The 20,603-nt window shown below is 43.1% G+C and overlaps 1 protein-coding gene across 3 annotated transcripts; it reads right to left on the bottom strand.

Annotated features, from left to right (window-relative positions):
- Window positions 1-2,803: 2,803 nt before the first annotated feature.
- On the bottom strand, window positions 2,804-20,427 carry DDA1 (DET1 and DDB1 associated 1). Of its 3 annotated transcripts, XM_065422001.1 has the most exons (6): window positions 18,717-18,791; window positions 12,573-12,653; window positions 12,005-12,056; window positions 11,592-11,653; window positions 10,230-10,272; window positions 2,804-3,456 (listed from the first exon to the last, which is right to left on the bottom strand). In XM_065422001.1, exons 1-6 carry the CDS (start codon window positions 18,717-18,719, stop codon window positions 3,446-3,448), a joined length of 252 nt encoding a protein of 83 aa, XP_065278073.1. In that variant the 5' UTR covers window positions 18,720-18,791; the 3' UTR covers window positions 2,804-3,445. The 3 variants fall into 3 exon arrangements, with proteins under 3 accessions (XP_065278073.1, XP_065278071.1, XP_065278072.1); XM_065421999.1 differs by lacking the exons at window positions 2,804-3,456; window positions 18,717-18,791 and adding an exon at window positions 20,293-20,427 and having other exon boundaries at window positions 9,449-10,272; XM_065422000.1 differs by lacking the exon at window positions 2,804-3,456 and having other exon boundaries at window positions 9,449-10,272.
- Window positions 20,428-20,603: the final 176 nt, after the last annotated feature.

The following is a 20,603-nucleotide window of genomic DNA, read 5'->3' as shown; positions in this document are numbered from 1 at the left end:
ATAGCACTGGAGGCCAGTAGCAGCCGGCGGCTCCAATCACCTCCTCCATGCACTCGTAGGGCATTCCTTCACCCAAGGGCATAGGGTAAAGGCCTCTGGGACCCATAGCTTGCCACAGCTGGCTAAGGGCAGCACAAAAGACTGAGGGATGTGTAGTTCACAGGGGCAGGCGAAGCTGATACTTCGTGACCTCCAGCAGGTGGCTTAGTGATCCCGGGGGCAAGTGGGGCAAATGTATCCCTTCACTTTTGCAGCCTTTGGCTACACTTCCCCATCTTTCCTCCCCTGCAGACGAAGCCACGTTAACTGTGATGGTGTTGCAGAAGTTACACGCTTGGGCATGGAAATGTGCCCCAGGGATGAGGTTGCCTCCCCCTATACCACGGAACAGTTAAATCCACAGTAGGCCCTGGACCGTAAGAGTTCTCTGCATCCTCCCTAAGAGTAAGAGGCGCCACCCCAGCCCCAAGGAATACAGGGACGATAGCTACCTTGGAAATGTAAGTTGTTCTATAGCCCACCAGCACTGCTTGGGTTAGTGGGCCAGTCCAGCAGGCCACTAGCACCACCAGACAGTAGGGCAGACTGGGCTGAGCGACCACTAAGAAAGGCATGAAGTTATCCTGGTGACTATTCTATACCTTCCAAATAAATGAGTAAAACTGTGCTTCCTGCCTCTTCCATCTGGGAAGCAGGTTATAAAACTGCTATGAATATGCTTGGAGCAGAGAAGGGAATGCAGGACCTTGTTTACTCAACAGACGAAAGGGGTAGGAGGAAGTCACAAGATATACGCACAGTGCAAGACTTGTACCTGTGAGATAAAGGGGTTAGCACACTGGTGATCTAGCTTCAATTCCTCGATTGTCACTAATGAAAAATAAAGTATGAGCGGTCACCTTCTACAGCTAACAAGGAAAAAACGTCTCTGGGATGAAGGGCAGTTTCTGCCCTGCTCCAAGTGCCATTTCTAACTCTAAAGCAGGGCACGTGGAGCATGGCATTTCTAGGGGCCTTCACCCACCCACCAAGAAAAGTAATCATTCAAGCTGGGTGGAGAACAGAATGCTCTTTCTGGAGGATTTGTAATTTGTTCTAATTTTGATTGAAAATTGAAACAAATTTCAAAGTTTTCAGCAAAAAATGTACACAGAATTATGTTTTAACATAAGAACGGCCATAGCAGGTCAGACCAATGGTCCAATAGCCTGTCTTCCAACAGTGGCCAATGCCAGGTGCTTCAGGGGGAGTGAACAGAACAGGTAACGAAGTGACCCATCCCATCATCCACTCCCAGCTTCTGGCAAACAGAGGCAAAGACTAATACAAGAACTAGGGGTCACCAAATGAAATTAATAGGCAGCAGGTTTAAAACAAATACAAGGAAGTTCTTCACGCAGCGCACAGTCAACTTGTGGAACTCCTTGCCTGAGGAGGTTGTGAAGGCTAGGACTATAACAGTGTTTAAAAGAGAATTGGATAAATTCATGGTGGTTAAGTCCATTAATGGCTATTAGCCAGGATGGGTAAGGAATGGTGTCCCTAGCCTCTGTTTGTCAGAGGATGGAGATGGATGGCAGGAGAGAGATCACTTTATCATTGCCTGTTGGTCCACTCCCTCTGGGGCACCTGGCATTGGCCACTGTCGGTAGACAGGATACTGGGCTAGATGGACCTTTGGTCTGACCCGGTACGGCCGTTCTTATGTAAGACACCCAGAGCCCGGCCTTGCATCCCTGACCATCTAGGTTAATAGCTGTTGATGGACCTATCCTCCATGAACTTATCTAATTCTTTTTTGAACTCAGTTATAGTTTTGGCCTTCACAACATCCCCTGGCAACGAGCTCCACAGGTTGACTGTGTGTTGTGCGAAGTACTACTTCCTTTTTTTTGGTTTTAAACCTGCTACCTATTAGTTTCATTGGGCAAGCCGTGGTTCTTGTGTTAGGTGAATAGGAAGTGTTCATTTACTCCTTCACTTTCTCCACACCAGTCATGATTTTATAGACCTCTGAAACCCCCCCTTAGTCATCTCTTTTCCAAATTGAAGAGACCCAGTCTTTTAAATCTCACATGGAAGCTGTTCATGCCCTTAATCATTTGTTTCCCTTCTCTGTACCTTTTTCCAATTTGAATATATCCTTTTTGAGATGGGGCAACCAGAACTGCATGCAGGATTCAAAGTATGGGCGTAACATGGATTTATACAGTGACATTATGATATTTTCTGTCTTATCTATCCCTTTATTAATGATTCCTAACATTGGTAGCTTTTTTTGATTGCTTTGTATCAACCTAAATGTTTTGTTTAGGCAAAAAAAACAAAAAAAAAAGCTTTCCATTTGACTGTGTTTTATAATCTGTAATACAACAAATTCAAAATGAGAAGTTGTTGCTATAAGAAATGTTTCATTCAGAAAATGTCAAAATGGAATGTTTCACTGTTGTCGAATTCTTTCTGCCTTTTTCCTCCAAAATAAATTTCCTGCAAAACTGATCATTGATTTTGATTGAACTGGGTTTTCCCATGGAAAGTCTTCACTCAGTTTTTCCAAGCAGCTCTATCAGTAACAGGTCTGTTTTCCTCGTGTACCTATTATTCCATGCACTCACACACGGTAAAGTTATGGGACAGGAATATAGCATTTTTTTTTTAAAAATCAAGCCTGTAGTGACAGCTTGATTTGGGAGTCCACCAGTCACTCATGTACCAGTTTCTGCAGTCAGGCAGCAGTTGTCTCACCCTATTGAAGTAAAAATGGTAGAGGAGGAATGGGAAAGAAAAAACATTGGAATCCTCTACTTTCTGCAAATTTATTATACACAGTATCAAACATGAAATAGTTTAAAAATAAATGCAAAATCCAACAGCTGTGACATTCAACTAGAACAGAATATTTACAGTCGCTCCATTACAGCAGCCCCTCTATCGCCACGCAACTCCTCGGGAGAACACATTGCCCCCTGCCCCACAGACACAGTGTTTGCAAAAAGAGTAAGGGGGAAGAGGTTGAGTTGGAACGCAGCAGGTATTTCTTGTCCACAAGCAGAAAGACAGGTTGTAAGTAATACAGGCTCCAAGGGATACACTGTGTATTGCCAAAAAAAATCATCCTGGGATTTTGTATTCCAGACAGACTGTAACGGACGTAAAAGCGATTTGGGATGGCTAGAAAGATACGGCCCAATCCCATACATTCAGCTGTTACATGCAACTGACCAAGGAGACTACATAGATTAGTCTTAATAAAAAACCCAGTAAAGCCTTTTTAACTATACACATTGCACTAAGTCGTAAGAAACACATGTATTTGGAAGTCCAGCCCAGCCGTATTGTGCAGGGTGATGCAGTGCCGACAAGCACCACGGATCATTCCTTCAGATTGCATGGCAGTATTTTCTGTCACTTCTTCTTCTAAGTGAAGAATCAATATCCATTTTTGTCAGGACTCTTCTGCAATCCAAGCCAGACAGCCATCGTCACAGAACAAAGCAGGTGGCTAGCAAGTGAAGTAGTTTACTCTGCCCTCCTCCTACAAGTATGCATGTATATTTAAATAACTAAATGGCCAATCTTTGCTAGTATCTCAGGGATGAAGATATCGATCTTTATACACACATTACTCAGCAAAGCAAGGAAGAGTATTTGACTAATTACACTGTTAGATCTCCCTCCACTTCCCAAAGGAAGAAAAGAAAAACACATTTAGATTTGTGTTATAAACAACCAACCACAAGATTACAGCACTGGGGTGCACTGGACAGCTACAGGGACCGGTTATCAATGTAGTATTCATAACATGGGAAGCAACAAGCTGGCCAGTGAAAAGGCATCACTATATACCCAGCAAGAGGATTTCGGTTCACGCTCAAAACTCAACTTTTTCACGGACCTAAGAGAGCCAAAGCAGTAACTCCAGAAAGATATAGCGCAGGTGAACCTCCTCACCATTCACAGCTCATTGTTAAGGCAGATTCATCCTCCCAACATGATGGCTATTCTAGTCTGGATATTCATCTCTCACCACAGAATGCCAATTGAGTTGAAGTGTGCGCTTGTTTGGTAGAGGAGACAAAAAGATAGTGACACAAAACTTCATTGGGACACAGGTGGCCTGAACAGCATTAGAACCCCGGACCACAGGTGAGGGTTGACTCATGCCATTTGATTTACTCAACCACCCCACCTCTGCTATCAATTAATTTTTAGTTGAAAAAAAGCAAAAGTTTTGGCAACATGGCCCTTTTATCCCACCAGCTGATTAGTGACTCCCAGGTTTAAACTGATAAAAGCTGAACTCAGTCATAAAAAGATAAGTCCACCAGGGCTCCTCCAAAAAACATTAAGACCGTCAGTAGTAGTTTGCCCTTCTACAGAACCTAAGAATCATCACTGGAATTGCACGTTTGAATGAAAAGGCCAATCTGTACATATGATTAATCTTTTCACTCACCACATCCAGGCACAGGCAGGGGGCAGAGAAGCTTTGCTTTTAAAAAAAAAAAAAAGTCTTAGTGCAGAACAAATGGGAAGGTTGGCATTTGTCTATTCCCACTTTTAAAGTCACAATTACAAAGTTGCTCTCCTGTACAGACCAAGTTCAGTCCTCTTTACACCCGAAGGAAATATTCATCCCAAACTTGTAACAAGAAAACTAGAATGAGTAGAAAAGAAGTGCAAGTTCAACTCTAATGTTGCTAGTGTGCTGTTGAACTCCACTGAAGAATCCACACACATCCATGAACACACAGCTCAGCCGTAATGCAGGAGACAGCTACAATGCTGCTGGCCTCTCAAATGAGAAACGTAGGCTGGTGGATGTAAAATGTGAGTAATCCAGGGAGCCAGTAGTATGGTTCTAATGAGCACATCAACTCTACACAAGCTTACAATTGGCAGTAAGGAAGTCAAGTAGCCTACCTGCTTTGGTCCCACATTTCTCAGCAGGTTAGTGGACTAAACAGTGCTCCGAACCAGATCAATCTTTAGATGAGATTCTATGACTAAATTCTCCACTACAAGGAGGACAAGCATACATCTGTGAACCAGCTGAGTGGAGATTGCTGACTGTGCATTCAATATGGTTTGAAGGATAGTCTGTGCTTGAGTAAACAAATGATGCAGTATCCTTTATTGGGCATGTTTATCAACCTAATCCTCAAACGCCCCCCCCCCCCCCCAACCCAAATACACCTGGCCCTCTAAAAACAAAAATCTCACACACTTTTTATACATCGGAAGTTATAACACACAAAAGTTACAGAGGACAATCATCAAGAATCCTTCCAGTCAAAGCCATAGTGTAGCATGACTTCCCTGCTGCCAGATGCCAGTCAATAAATCAGGGAAAGAAAAGGCCATTATATAAAGTATAGTTGCAAAACAAAAAAGTAAAAAGCATATCTTTTAAACAGAAAAATAAAGTCACATTAGTGGTATAAACAGACTAATGCTAGATGGTAAATGGCAGCTTTGCTTATGACCGAGGCCCATTTGTATGACCAGTCCACGATATACATTGTCAGCTTCTGCTTAGTCAGATTGATTTTCAAAAGGTATATTCTGAAATGAGCTCCTCTAAAGTAATCCTAGCTACTGCAGAAGCAGATTTAGGATTTTTCCAGCAAGCCCCCAAAATTCTGCCTCAACACAGGAAACAGTCCAAGTGTTAACAACTGAATTACTGTATAAGGCACAAGAGTCATGATGCCTGGAGAAAGAGACACCAGCCAACAAGAATCCGGGAGCTTCTAAACCCTGTAGCCCCCAAGAAAAGCAAACAAAAAGCAGTACTTCGATTCAGTAGGCTTAAACCACCCCCCAAGTGACAGACTGTACACAAGAGCTTTCTTTGAACAATGCAAATAGCATACAGATTGATACATAGGCCCTCATCCTCTCTGGAGCTCCAGACCATAGTAAACAGTGTTCAAAGAATTACACGCCACTCTGCAGGGTCAGCCAGAACCACGCTCAGCACCTGGGTCTTAACATGCTTTCAGCTTGTATGGTTTGGTACTTAAGGCCCAATCTACACGACAGCTACAAGTGTTAGGGGACCAGCGGTTGTCAGTGAACCTGGTTACAACAGTTCCATTTTAGTAGTACTGGTGAATCTTCACCCTGCCCTCTAAGAGTACGTTTATCCTGCAATTAGACACCCAAGGCTGGCCCATGCCAGCTGATCGGGCTTGTGGGGCTCAGGCTAAGGGGCTGTTTAGTTGTGGTGTAGCTGTTTGGGCTACAGCCTGAGCTCTACGAACCTCCTACCTCGCAGGGTCCTAGAGCCTGGGCTCCAGCACAATTAAACAGCCCCTTAGGCTAAGCCAGCTGTGAGTTTTTCATTGCAGCATAGACATCCCCTACCCATGCTAAAGCCTCATGCCCTGGCTAGGCTGGGAAAATAGGTCAGAGTCTAGCCCAAGTTTTAAACAGACAGGGGAATTGGTCGATTCTTCCTCACAAACACACCCCGTCCAGCAGGGTTTTCACAATGTTTCTGATCACCATTGTAGCTTGGTTTGTAACGGAGTATGGATTCAGTGCTCTTATGAGTAACGGCATTTGAAAACATTCTCAGACTCTAAGCACCAACAGTAATGGCCCTTACCAGCCTGCCAGTTTTACTCAAAACAGATCATCCTCCCTCAGCAGTATTTGCAGTATTCCTTTGCATGTCCCTGTGTTTGCTCAAGGAAATGTCTTGAACACTGAACAATGTACACAGATAAAATAAAGCAACTGGCAAGTCTGAAGAGCCAACCACGGATACAAATAAATAGGGCCTTTGCAGAGCAGATGTGACCACTTATGACCACTGGAATGGAACATGTGCCAAGGTTTATTTATTTTAAAAAATAAACAACTTCCCTTTCAAACTTCAATACCTTTTAAAGTTGATTAGGAGTCAGGGGAGGGGAAGAGACTAAAACCCCTTCAAACACTCCTCTGAAGTCAACATTTGATATCTGGAGTTAGTTTAAGACATCTTTGGTTTTGCCTTGTCAGTCACTAATCTTGTGATAACACCCACTACATCCAGTCTTTGTTTAAAAAAAAAAAAAAAAAGGCAATGGTTACCATTGAAATAACTGAGATTTACCCATCACATCCATTCGCTCTGAGGGATTGCTAAACAGAGAGACGGCACAAACTTCAATGCTATCCAGTACAGGAGCAATCTGCCTTGCAGGGGAGAGCAGATGCTTGCTAGGCCATTCCTAGGATCCAGCGTCCTCTACACTTCTCATTGAAATAAAGAGGGAAATATGTTCCTGCAGCTCCCATTTCTGCTAAGAGTCACACTATTCACTCCAAAAATTCTCTTCTGATCCTTTTGACAAGTTTCTAAAGTTTTATAAAAACTTTGTACAATATACATCAATACTAGAAACAATAAAAATACCACTATGCGGACATATACAAAATACCCGTTAAGGGTCACTAAATCCCAGTCACTTTGTAACAGGATAATCAGAAAGTATTAGAGGAGCTACATATTATACAAACTGAACACTGTTGGAGAAGTTCTGGATCTCTGTTTAATGTATGATTTGCCTAAGACACCAGACAATCAATTGGCTGGGAGGGTTTTCACATGCAACACAAACCCGATACACATGTATTAAACAGCAGTGGAAACATTTTGAATGTCTGGCAGCTTGAGGATGGCATTTTCAAGCCGTTAGCAGCATGGAAACTGGATGGTGAGGGAGGAGGCTTTCAGTTCAGATTAGATAACTCTGACCAGCTGAGCAAGACTATCAAAACTTTCAGTAAAATGCAACGATACCTGTTTGAGAGCATCAGAAATCTATGCTGCTTGTGTACAGTTAACATCAAAAACAAAACGCAATAGTTTGATTGAAAGGACACTCAAGAATTTTTGTTTAAGTACTGTTTTTTTCCCCATTGCTTCAGACTTGCTCTCAGGAAATTAAAGGCAACTATTTTTTTCTCTTTGCCAAATATTCCCCCCCCCCCCCCAAGAGTGTGAATTGCAGAGATTTTTGGTAAATTAAACAAAAAAATCCTTATTTGTAAGATTTCAAAGGCTCCGCTACCAGCAAGGTCCCATTTACTGTAAAGGGAACAAAGATGGGGGTAAAGAACAGGATGGAACTGCCAACTCTTTAATTGTACTTCACTTGCTGTAGCAGAGAGGTCAGCAAAGCTCCAAATTCTCTCTTAGTAAGGAATTAAACAGCACTTGACAAATGAGGCTGGAACTCTCAAATGTAGCTAAAAACACAGCATTGGTTAAACTTTTGTCATCGGCACTACGCCCATTTCCTCCTTTGGTATCTGACAAACCTTTTAACATGCCCTTGAAGCTAACACAGCATTTTCCGTTTACTTCTCGCATTTCACACGACAGCATCTTTTTTGGCAGCACAGCTCTGGGTAAAGGAGTTCTGTTAAGTTGCAATTGCCAGGAGAACACAAAATTGTAAAACCATATTTTCGTCCTCACCAACACAGCTGGTGTTTTAACCTGATAATCTGGAGGGGCACTGCTGCAGCAAAATGTAGCTATTTTAAGGGCAGGTACAATTTTAGGTCTAAATAACTTAATGATCTTCACTGAAAAAGTGAGATGACTAATACTAGAATCAGAGCTTAGCGCCTTGTACATACTTGTAAAACTGCAGCAATAAGTGAGGCTATATCCTGCTCCTCACAAAGTCCTGTCTCATAAGATAAACTGTGCTGCTGATGGCTTTCACTCCCATCATGCTTTTACTCTGTCCACTGGCCTGATTGGGACACAATAGTGAAGGTGGCGGCATGAGCCCTGTCTTCACAAGTCTTTCATCTGAGTTTAACCACCATGGTCAAACTCCCTACAGAACTAGGCTTACCCATGGTTTTCTAGAAAGAGGCTCACATGGCTTCTGGACTCAGTTTGTTTAGAATTTGCGGATGAGCAGAGATGCTGGGAAAAGAGCAATGGAAGGCAACAATCTAGATTTCAACCTAAAAACGACAGACTCTGCTTTTCACATTAAAAGCGGAATGGACAGTCAATAGTGAGAGACACACACCTTCACCACCTTCAATCAACTATGCTGGTTTCCTTTGACTCCACTTAGACATCTTGAGGGTTTTGTATTTGGCTCCTACTGAAGATAGTCAGCAAAGGGTTACAGGTGACAGGCACTGAACTGTCATTGTCCAAATGAAAGAGGGTCTGTCTTTAATATAGACTGTAGAAGCTCATTTTGTTCAGCTACTTTGCATCCAGAAGTCCTGGACTCAGCTCCAGTCATGCAATATACGATTTTTCAGAATCACTGGTTGAGAGAAAGGAAATAGCCAATCTAGACGCCAAGCTGAACCCAATTTGATTCTCAAATTTAACAAACAAGATTATAAGGTAGACCTACCAATTCCATTCCACCTGGTGCCATTTTAAAGACACTGTTGATCAAATACTCAGTAGGATAGAAGTATTCTTTTTATTCCAATGGAGAAGTTGCACATACCAGTCCATTCAAGACCAAAAGGCTGTTAAAATGTAAGAGCAACCAAAGCAACACACCTGTCACTTGAATTCTCCATGACCATTGATGCGTGTGACAACATATGCTGCTGAACAAAAAACCCACAACTGTTCTATCAAATTGACCACGTTTCATAAAATCAGCATAACCCTAAATGACCCCCAGGATTTCTTAGTACAGTGCTGATTTTAGGATCCACATTTCAGAGTGGATGAGGCCCCCCCAAAATTACTGCTAGACTGGTTACAGCCAATACAGAGTTGACTACTGTAATATACCAGTGGGTATATGGATCAGAAAGCCTATACCACTGGAATTTGCATGCCGTAAATTCATGTCTCCTCTCCAGGCTTCCATGGCAAACTGGGTTAATTAAACAACAGATTTAACGAAATCTGGAAAAGTGATAATGTATGTTTTTTTAAAAAGGATTAAAGTTACACTACATCATTTGCTGACTTGTTCCACCATCGATTGCTCCGTACGTTTTACAGCATAAATAAAAACTGGAGAAAAAATAAATACATTGGCTCCTATGAAGTCAGAAGTGGTTTGGGCTGCATAGTGGAGGGGGGGGGGGAAGGGGCACGGAAATTTACACATTTTGAGACAAAACAGGAAGCGCCTGCAAAATAGTGTAGGAGAGAGCAAGAGTTTAAGTGTCCTCATTCATGTCCTGGCTGTCTGTCCGAGCAATTTTCCGTGGTGGTGCCGAATTCTCACCTTCTATTTCCACTTGCTCTTGATCTCTCTTCTTTGCTGCATTCTGATTGAAGCAAAGAGAAAGGTACGTCAATGAAGTCCTCCACAACATTCCTCTCCAGAGACGGCTACATTTCCGTACTGAATGATACATCTTGCATAAGTAGTTGGTAAAGGTCTTTGGGAGGGAAGATGCTGATGTAGATGAACTAGCAGAGGCATCTTCTCGTGAACACCAGAGTTCTGTCCAAAGCTGGACTATATTATATACTGAATTGTCCTTGTAAAATGCTCTCCTGCCCCAGCAGGGCTGCTAAAGGACAATCCTTTGTTCTTAGCTTCTTTTTATTCCAAGGAGCTCAAGTGCTTTATAAACTTTAATAAGACCCTCTTTTTCTCCTGTTGCTCTGATTCAGTCTCTGAACTTCTCAAACCTCCCAACTGGCTTCCATCATCACTCTGAAGCACCTCATTATCAGCTTCAGACTCCTGACAACTCTGCTCCCATCTATGTTTCTCCTTTCAACTCCTCCTCCATCTCTATGCTTTGCCCAAACTTCTCTCAGTTGCTCCCTGTCTCTCCTTCACCCACTCCCAGCCTCCGACCTGCTTTCTTGCTGCTCTGTACCTCTGGAACAGTCTTCGTGTACTCCTCCCAAACACACACATTCTGAAGTTACATCTGCTCTGGGAAGCTTTGTGGCTATGACCATTCCTCACTGTGCGTGTCTTGTATTGTACCCACTTGTGCCTGTAGAGCACAAACTCGGAGGCAGGGTGTGTGCTAGGAACTTTTTATAGCACATGTATACCTGGCATGTACTATTAATGTGACCCTGTGAGGTAAGCAAGATATATGATTTTACAGGTCAGTATGTGGAAATGATTCACTGGGTGCCTTTGAATGTGTCAACAGCAGAGCCAGAAAAAGAACCCAGGAGTCGTGGCTCCCACCCTCCTATACTACCAGTCTAATAAAAGACTATGGTCTCAACTGTACCCCCAAAAAATCCTCATTTTACAGATGGGGAACTGAGGCACAAAGAGGCTAAGTGACTTGCCCAAGGTCATGCAGAAAGTCTGTGGCAAAATCAAACTGAGATCTCCCAATTCTAAGCTATTGCCTTAGTCATTGGACCATCTTTCCTCTTTGAGTTACATGAAGAGTGAGAACAAAGTCTACCACGGATAGAAAATTTATCACAAGCACCTTCTGGTAGAATTGAGAAATCCAGGGTTGGCTCAGTCTTGCACTTGATTTAGTATCTATGTATTTTTCCCCCATCACTAATTACAGGCATTAGTGGTCACACAGTAGAAGCAACCAAAACAAATTGCACTTTAAAACCAGATATGACTATTTTTAAATATAAAACTTCATACCTTTTTGTCCCATTGCTGATGTAGATAACGCAAAAGTATGTTTGTCTTTTCTGTTACTATGACTGTTGAAGAAAGAAAAAACACTCTGAAGGCATTTCTAAGAGATAACATTTAAAACAAACTACAGTGACCAAGACTTCATGCAGGTAGTGAACCTTTTAAAAAGGAGTGACAGCATTACTGTCGTTTTAATTGTCCTTACAATCATTCAATAAGGATAGAGAAAAAGATGTGCAAAAGCGGACACAAAAGTTAAGCATCTGTACTCTTTCGAGCCACTTAAATCTGACACAGATTTAAAAAACACAATTCTGTTTTGTGCTATCAAATGAGATTGAGCACATGCCAAACGTTTAATATTAAACACAAAATAAAAGTTCTTGAAGCTTCAAACATAGAAGGAGCATACTTACTTTGTTCAGATGGATATTCCCTTGTGGGAAGATATACTGACGGTCTTCTGTTCTGTAAAAGTATTAGAATCGTTACAGTGCAGAGGAAAACATAAAAAAAACCACCAAATTTCCACATACAACTAAGGCTGCTGAACGATCTCAGTCCTGACAGCAAGTTCATCTCAACTGCAATGCTATAAAATTGTGGCAATGCAGCATACCACAGTCTCACTGTACCATGCAGCTGTAAATTCTTTCACATGTAAAAAGAGGTCCATTTACCATATATGCGCCCCAGTCCCAATGTTAAACTAAGAGCGTAAAAACATGGGGCGGGAATGCCACACAGCTTTGGCTCTGCTGATATTGCATTTTTCTGAAGTACATTAACTGGGAAATCTCCCCTCCTGGTATTCCAATCTCAGATAAGCAGTCGTAGCTCATGATGATACCAGTAATAACTTATTTTAAGAGACCCAAGGCCCAGTTAGAGGCCATACGAAGCACCAGTGTCCTCTGCAACTCTGCAAGACTTCATTGCAAACAGATCATCTCCTGAGAGATTGAATTTAGATATAATACTCACCGATGCTTTACATACAGAGTCTGCATGAAATCTACTGAAGTTGCTTTTGTTGTAAACTGGTAATCCTTTCAAAAAATCTGCCTAAAATGACAGAAGACAGCTTTGGTTAAACAGTGAAGCAAGTAAAGAATAAAAATAGTAGATGAGCAAAAAGATCAAGGGAGTTGCACATGTTAATAATGCCTTTCTTTTTTTTTTAAACCATTTAGAAGTATGTTGACAGCTACGAGGTCAAATACCAAATATTCAGAATGAACATTGGTTTTCTTAAGACAAATCCTGCAGTCCTATGTGTACGTCTCATCTCTATTTCCCCAACTTAAGTGACTTATGAATCTCCAGTGAAAGGCTCTGTTGTAGCTACATCCATTTTGATGGCGAGGGCTTTTTTTAAAAAACAACAACAAAACTAGTTAAATGTAGATGTGCAGTAAGGTCTCATTTTTAAGACTAAGATGGTAAACTGGGGAAATCACTTCTTAAGAAGCATAATGACTGATTTAAAAGGGGGCAATTGTCAAGTTAATCATTTAAAGAAAATTAGCGCTTTTAGATAGGTTAGATTAAAATAAAACTTGATCTATTTACATTTTTGCTATTTATGTTGCATACTCTTTTGAACCTCGGCTTGAACAATGAAAATAGATCAGACATTTTTACTTTTAAATACAAGCAGCTTTGATTTCTTGGCTCATATGCACTAGTACAATGCTGTTACATTTGAGTTGCAAAGTTTCATTAAATTAAAAAAAAATCACAAGCATTTATTTTGGTTTCACTTTGCTAAAGTTCTGGGTCAATTTTGACTTGACTGTATCTTTGAGTTTCACTTAGAGACAGACCTGTAACTGCACAATGAAATACTGAATCACTGTGTACTCAGTAAAGCAAAGGGATTAAGTAGGAAAGAATTAATTTGCCCAACCTGTAGCAAGCAGCCATCTATCTAAAAGATCTCAACAGCCAAAACGCATCCTTAATGCCAACGCTCTGGATTTGTTAAGGCCTGAAAAGTGGGGGAACCTGACAGCGGAACTATTAACCTTCCACCTAATACATCATAGTCGTTCTACAAAGCGTGTTTACTCATTAAAATGAGCTGAGTTCTCAAACAAGGTAGCTACACTGAAGCAACCCCCTAGAATATATGTATATATGTAAACCTGTCTGATGGAACTTACCAGTGCAACTTGCTACACACCATCTGCACACTAGGTGCCTACTCCAGTATAGCTACACCAGCAGATAAAATCCTGAGCACAGAGGCGGCCTAGGATGCACAGTCAAACTGACAGCTGTTACTAGAACTGCATAAACACAAAGGAGCCAGTCTCAGGAAGGCAAAAGAACCACACAGCCTCAATGGCCTAATCCTGCAGCCCTTGCACAGAGGTAACTCCTGGTGGGGTCAATGGTAATTGTGTGCAGGATCCGGCCCACAATCCGTGGTGACTTCCATGCAAAGAATCCCAAGTTCTTGAGTAGGTCTGGTTCAGTCTTCATAGCAGAGTAACACACTTGACCAACAGCAGCATTGCCTCACGGGAAGCATTCCAGCATAACAGCAGCAGTGGCCCTGAAGAGGCCCTTTACCCCCAGTTAACCAAGCTAAACCCATATGGATGGAGGGGTGTTTGTCTTAAAAGCAATAAAAGGGGCATTATGGTAATCAACTCAACAGTATACCAGATCCAGAACCACTCTGAAGCCTCTTCAGTCACAACATATCTAGCGCAAAGAAAGACTCCTGACAACAGCTGCATCTTTTAAGTAGCAGGAAGCAAGGGGACAGATATCACAAGAAGCCATTAAGTACGCTCTTTGGGGAAGGAATTGTCTTTTTTTGTGTTTGTACAGTGCTTATTACCATGGGGCCCTGATCTATGAATTGTGGGTCCTTAAAATAAGTAAGGAAGATGAGTGTATGAAAGGCCATGAAGGAAAATAACTAGCCTAAACCCCTATCTCTAAAAGCAGATTTAATATCTGCACTGGAGTCAAGCCTAGAGGCCCCAGTCAAGGATTATGGCCCCATTATGCTAGGCATAACACATGCATGTAACAAAGAGACAGATCCTGCCCCAGAACTTACAATATAAGCTTAATATATCATGTTGTTTAGAAGCAACTCTAAAGATTAGCAAAGAAGCAGATAATTCTAATGAGCCGAGTTATTCAACCCATGTCACGTGCAACAAGGAGAAGATAAGAGTCCTCCTGCAATGCTGCTGTTGTGGAAGGAGCTAAAAATCTCTTAACGGGAACAATTACTTTTCTGTTTGTAACGGTCATAGTTTATTCAAAGCAATGGGCTCCAGTCAGGACGTCTCCGAAGCACTATTTATACTTTGATCTTGTTTTAAGAAAAGTTAATTACATTAAGGTTTCCAAATGTATCCCCTCCCAAGCTTGGTTTTAGGAGAAAAATAGTCCTGTGATTACAGCACTGGACTGAGGCCTTGGCTACACTCAGGACTTCACAGCACTGCCGCGGCTGTGAAGCACAAGTGTAGTCGCGCCGCCAGCACTGCGAGAGAGCTCTCGCAGCGCTGTATGTATTCTACCTCTCCGAGGGGAGTAGCTTGCAGCGCTGTGAGCGAGCGTGCAGCGCTCCAGGCACTGATTACACTGGCACTTTACAGCGCTGTACTCGCTGCGCTCAGCGGGGTGTTTTTTCACACCCCTGAGCGCAGCAAGTTGCAGCGCTGTACAGCGCCAGTGTAGCCAAGACCTTAGACTCAACCAATTGGGTCTCAGTTTCCAGTTCTGCCACAGACTCTTTGTGCGACCATGAGCAAATAACTAACCTCTTTTGCCCATCTGTAAAATGGGGACAATACTACTTCCTTTCTCCCACCGTTTATCTGCCTTGTCTATCTAGCGCTTGCCAGCTCTTCAGGGCAGGTTCTTGTTTCTCTGTACAATGACTAGCACAATGAAAGCACGATGTAAATTGGTCTTTATTTCTAGTCCAGTAGAGCCTAAACTTGTTTTCAGATTCTGCTGTGCGCGCCAACTGTTATGCCTCCTCTGATGGGCTGCTTTGTTTACCTTCTTTCATTTACCTCCCAAGGTTGGTTTTGATTACAGAACACTCCATCTGAAAGTTTCATGACTGCGAAAAGGATACAGATCCTCTTAGTATTATTACTCTTACTAACATCCAGGCATATTTCACTGACTTAGAATCCCATTTCACCCCGTTTAGAATTGAGAATTGAGTTCTTACATACTAGAGCTAGTGAGTATTTGATTGGAATTGATCAAAATTCCCAGGTATGTTTCTTACTCTGTTTATTTAGAGTGGAGAATTTTGAACACATCCCACTCCAAACCATTTAATTTTGTTCAGGCTTTCACTGCACTTTGTTGCAAGAAACGGAATATTTGCACCATTACATTAGGCTAGGCCCAGACAGAAAAGCCTTTGAGTCATTATATTACACCGAACTCAGACTGTTATTTGACATGTAACAAAAAATAACCTGAAAGTGTAATTATTTATAAATAATATTTTACGCTACTTCAGGTATTTAATAAGCTACAGCTCAACCCCCGTTTCAAAATGTGAAATGGGCTCTAGCCCAATCCACCTATCTTTGATTGTCTCTCTCTACACCACACCTGAATAGGCTCATTGGATACATTCAGGCAGACACACATTTCAAGGGTTCTGCAAAAAGAAAAGTTGGGTCAAGCTGCAAATTTAGAAAACCATTTCTCCCAACAACTATACTGTTGGAGACCTGACCAAGAAGGAATCGATCAATAATTGCAACTAGTCACTGTAAAAAGAAAAAGTTTAAAGTTTGGGAGAGGAAAACTGTACTTTCTAATCATGTAGGACCCCAAGACATCAACACGTTTCTGTAGCACTCCTTGACTTTACACAAAATATACAGAACAGAACTAGTCATTTTATTCAGGAAATGGTGGCAGAAAACTGAAAAGCTGGTCTTGGCTCCTGATGAGTCCTAAAGTAAGGCTATCTACATAAAGAGTGAAACTACTGGGCCTGAAATGGGATTGTATCACATATATCATATGTTCCTAACATGCATACTTTCCCCTTCATCCACTAAAAAGCAATGTTGCTTCCCCACTGAGAATCATTATAAGTACTTAAAGATGGGGGGTAAATATTTCTCCAAGATGTGAAATAAACTCCTTAGCACTGCTTTGGACAGGTTGCAAGACAGCTTAAAGCAACATTAGTTTTCAATTATTCTGCCATGCCCCCATTCACACATTATACATTTTGACCTACTAATGTACAAATGCCATTTAAACAGTGAATCAATTATTGTAAAGAACAGAGTTGGAATCCATTTTGACAGAGGGCAATAAAAACTGATCAAACATCCAAAAGAAGCAGTTCTTCCCTCCCCTCACCCCCAGAATAAGAAGGGGTGGCAGGCACCCTAGTTAATTACTTTCATGGTAGTGTGTTTCTAGGTGCCTACTAGATTACGTACAGCTGTCCCCACATTTAAGCATCTCGGCTTATGAGAGTCCAAATATAGGATGAAGCCTCAAAATGACAGCCATTAAAATAATGGTATGAAAATTATGCAGGATCTTTTTTAAAGGAATAATTTCTGCAGATTGTGTTTCATTGTTCAGCTTCTCCAATTAAAAATGACAAATGCAAGACGAACACCAGACTTGTGCAGGCCAAAGAATTACACACCTGCAAACAGGAATCTAGCTAGTCATTTAACACTACATGCAGCACCAAGATACCTTAGCTCCAGTCTAATGGGAACAAGTGAGAGCTGGAGTTTCCCTGGTTACTAGCCACCACCCTATTTTTTCCCAGGGCAGAAGTTATTTGAATGATTCAACTCCAACACCACTGGAAGCGTTTACTGGGCAACCTCCATAACTGAGATATTAGCAGGAAAACAAAAGTGATTCTAAAAAAACTGCAGACACATTCAAAGGGGGGCACTTCTCTACTTCAGCTTTCTGCCTTTTTCTTTTCCTTAGGGCAAAGAGGGAAAATGCCCCGGTCAAACCAAGAGAGCTGAGGAATGTCCTGAGGAGTCAAGAAATGAAACAGATCCTCAAATTTGAGGCGTTTCCCCATTTATTTTGGGGGAAGGTGCCACAGCAGTAACCCCAGATGCATCTGTGACTACGCTGCTGCCTGGAGATTCTCTCTATAGTTTCCCACTGCTATTGCTTTGAGGAGGGAGGCAGAGACAAGGCTGCATCTGCCTCTCCCATGTCAGCAAGACCCCACCCCCAAGCAGTTTCCTGAGAATGTGACAAAAAATCCCATTACGGCTGGAGCCCACAGCTCTAAGCAGAGAGATGGAGAGGCCATATCTGCCCCAGTCCCTCCATCCTAAGGAGGGAACGCAGCAATCCCGCTCAGACACATCAGGCCCCTGGGGATGGAGATGCTGAAGATGAAACCGGGGGCGGGGGGCGGAGAGAACCGCAGATGCAGGAGCCCCACCCCCGAGCGCAGCTACCTCAGGCTTTCGGCCTGAAGGGGGGGGGGGGGGGAGAATCACAGCCCCCTTCCCTGCTAACCAGGCCCAGGAAGGAAACATTGAAGCCCTTTCCCTAGGAAGGGCCATATGGCTGCAAGGGAAGGCGACCAGGGGAAGCCTACGGCTGCTGCTGCCCCTCCCCCAGTCACGCCCCGCACCCCAAAAATCACCCCTCTCCCCTGAATAAGCAGGCCCAGAAACTGCTGTTTGGGGGAGGTGGGAGGGGACTGACATGGGCGGCCCCTGGGCGCCGTGGCTGCCCCAGCCCCCCCTATCACCAAGCCCCCCCCAAAAAAAAACAAGGCGCAGAAGGTGCTGGCCCTGGGGGGCGTTGCAGGGGGGCGAAGGCTCTGCCCTGAGAGGGGAGGCCCATGGCTGCTGGGGGGCTCCCCAGGGCGGCGGCAGCTGTCTCCCCTCACATACCCTCCCCTCAGGGGACCCCAGGGCGCCTGCCCCACAGCCCAGCCGGCGGGCGGGGGGGTGTCCGTGGCGGCCCCACCCCAGGGGAGCCTCGCCCCACTCAGGCCGGGGGCGGGGCCCTCTCCCTGGGGGTCCCCATGGCTACCGAGGCTGCAGACCCAGCACCCCGCCTCCCCCACCCGCCATTTTGTATCGGGGGCGGGGGGGGGCACAAGCCACCTACCATCTTCCCCGCCGCTGCCTCAGCCGCACGGCAACTTCTAAAAGCCCACTCCTCAGCCTAACTTGCCTCCTTGCCCGGACCGCCCCTCCGCCCGGACACGCACGCTCCCATTGGGTGGTTCTGCCCACGACTGCAGGCCTATTGGCCACCGGACCTGTCCCTCAAAGCTGCCAAGAAAATAGCCATTTAGGTTGAGGCAGGAAATGCCCGCCCTGGCCCCTAAGGCTCGCGGGAGGAAGAGGAAAGGACCCGGATGTGGGGCCGGCCGCGCTGCTTCATGGGAACTGTAGTCCCAGTAACGAACATACTGGCTTCCCACTTCCCATGAAGGAGGCCATTGACTGCTGCCAGGATCAATAATAATTTATGGTTCGTTCTTAACAAGCAAGTATTTAATAATAATAAGTAAGATATATGCAAAAACACATGATAATCAATGATTAATAAGCATCAGTATTCAAATTATAATTAGTCAATTATATGTTACTAATGATAATGAATTAACTATCAGTAATGGCTTATAACCACCAGCATTTGATCAAATTTAGCCATAGATTCCAAATAGTAAACATTAATAACCAATATTTCATAATCAAAATCACTCAAATTAAGTCACTGATTATCAAGCACTCATAATTAAGAACTCATTCATTAATAAAGCACTGATCTTGCAAGTTGCTGTGCCTGGGCAAACCCCTGTATCCACAGTTCAGTGCTACTTGATCGGATTGTCAGATCTGACCGTAAATCAAGACTGTAAAAGTCAATAACCAATATTAAATCAATAATCAAAAATAAGCTTTTTCACAGGTGCTCTCCACTTGCTGTAGCAATTACAGCTGACAGGATCATCTGGTCAATCTCCAGTGCTAAATTCCTGGTGGCCTGGTGTACATTTGTTGCCACTAACAATGCCATTGAGGGAAGTGATTCACCATCACTACCTTCCATGTGGGACAAGGGGAAATCTTCACACCCATTCCACAGGAACTGGTGCCATTAGCTGGGGGAATGACCCATATTTTACAAATGAGGAAGCATTCTGCAAAGGGGCTAACACTGAAAAACACCAATGCAAACAGCATTTTCAGGTTAATTTTGAAAATGAGGAGCAATGAACTGAGACAAAGACCTCCTGAGAACCTGTCCCATATCCTAGGAGTTGTCACAGCAAAGGTCAATTTAAGATATCATAGCTAAACTCCTAAAAAGCAGCTTGACATCGGACGAAAAACAAAATATGAAGAACAGATGCTGCTACCCCATTCATACAAAACTTTGGATAAGGGCTAAATGGGACATTAGGCAGAACACTGGGGAAAGTTCCTAAGGATGAGTATTCGATTAGGCTGTGAGAAATTACTCCTGAAAGAAAGAGCGGAAGCTCCCTAAACAGAGGCATTTAAAACTAGGACTTGCCAAACCCCAGGCAAATAGACTGTGGGAAACAATCCTGCATTGGCCACCGATCTGATAGTGTTAGTATCTTCCATCTCTAATTTCTCCACATTCCATGCAAAAGATCCATTAAAAACATAAGGACAGAAGATATGTTATAAAAACAGTTGCCTCTTACTAATGCCTTTTTCCATCCTTTCTCTGGCTGAGTTGGCAGGTGTTTTGCTGGACTTTTCAACTGGACTTTGCTTTCTGCATATATTACATGGGTTATAAACACAGTTGGAATGATGCTCTGTAGGAGTCCCTTCATTTCAAGGAAGCGCACCAGGGCCTTTTAAGCGCAACCACTGTCCTAAGATCAAGGAGCTGCTGAGTTCTAATTCTGATTCCAGCTGTGGTCTTAGATAAGGGATTTTTCAGCAGTGCTGCAGACCTGAATCTCCCATTAAATGGAAGCTGTGGTTGCTCAGCCCTTTCTTAAATTCA

This window comes from Emys orbicularis, chromosome 24 (assembly GCF_028017835.1).
Source record: "Emys orbicularis isolate rEmyOrb1 chromosome 24, rEmyOrb1.hap1, whole genome shotgun sequence".
Classification (NCBI taxonomy): domain Eukaryota; kingdom Metazoa; phylum Chordata; order Testudines; family Emydidae; genus Emys; species Emys orbicularis.
Note: the sequence above shows the minus strand (reverse complement) of the source record. Positions and strands in the feature narration are given on the sequence as shown.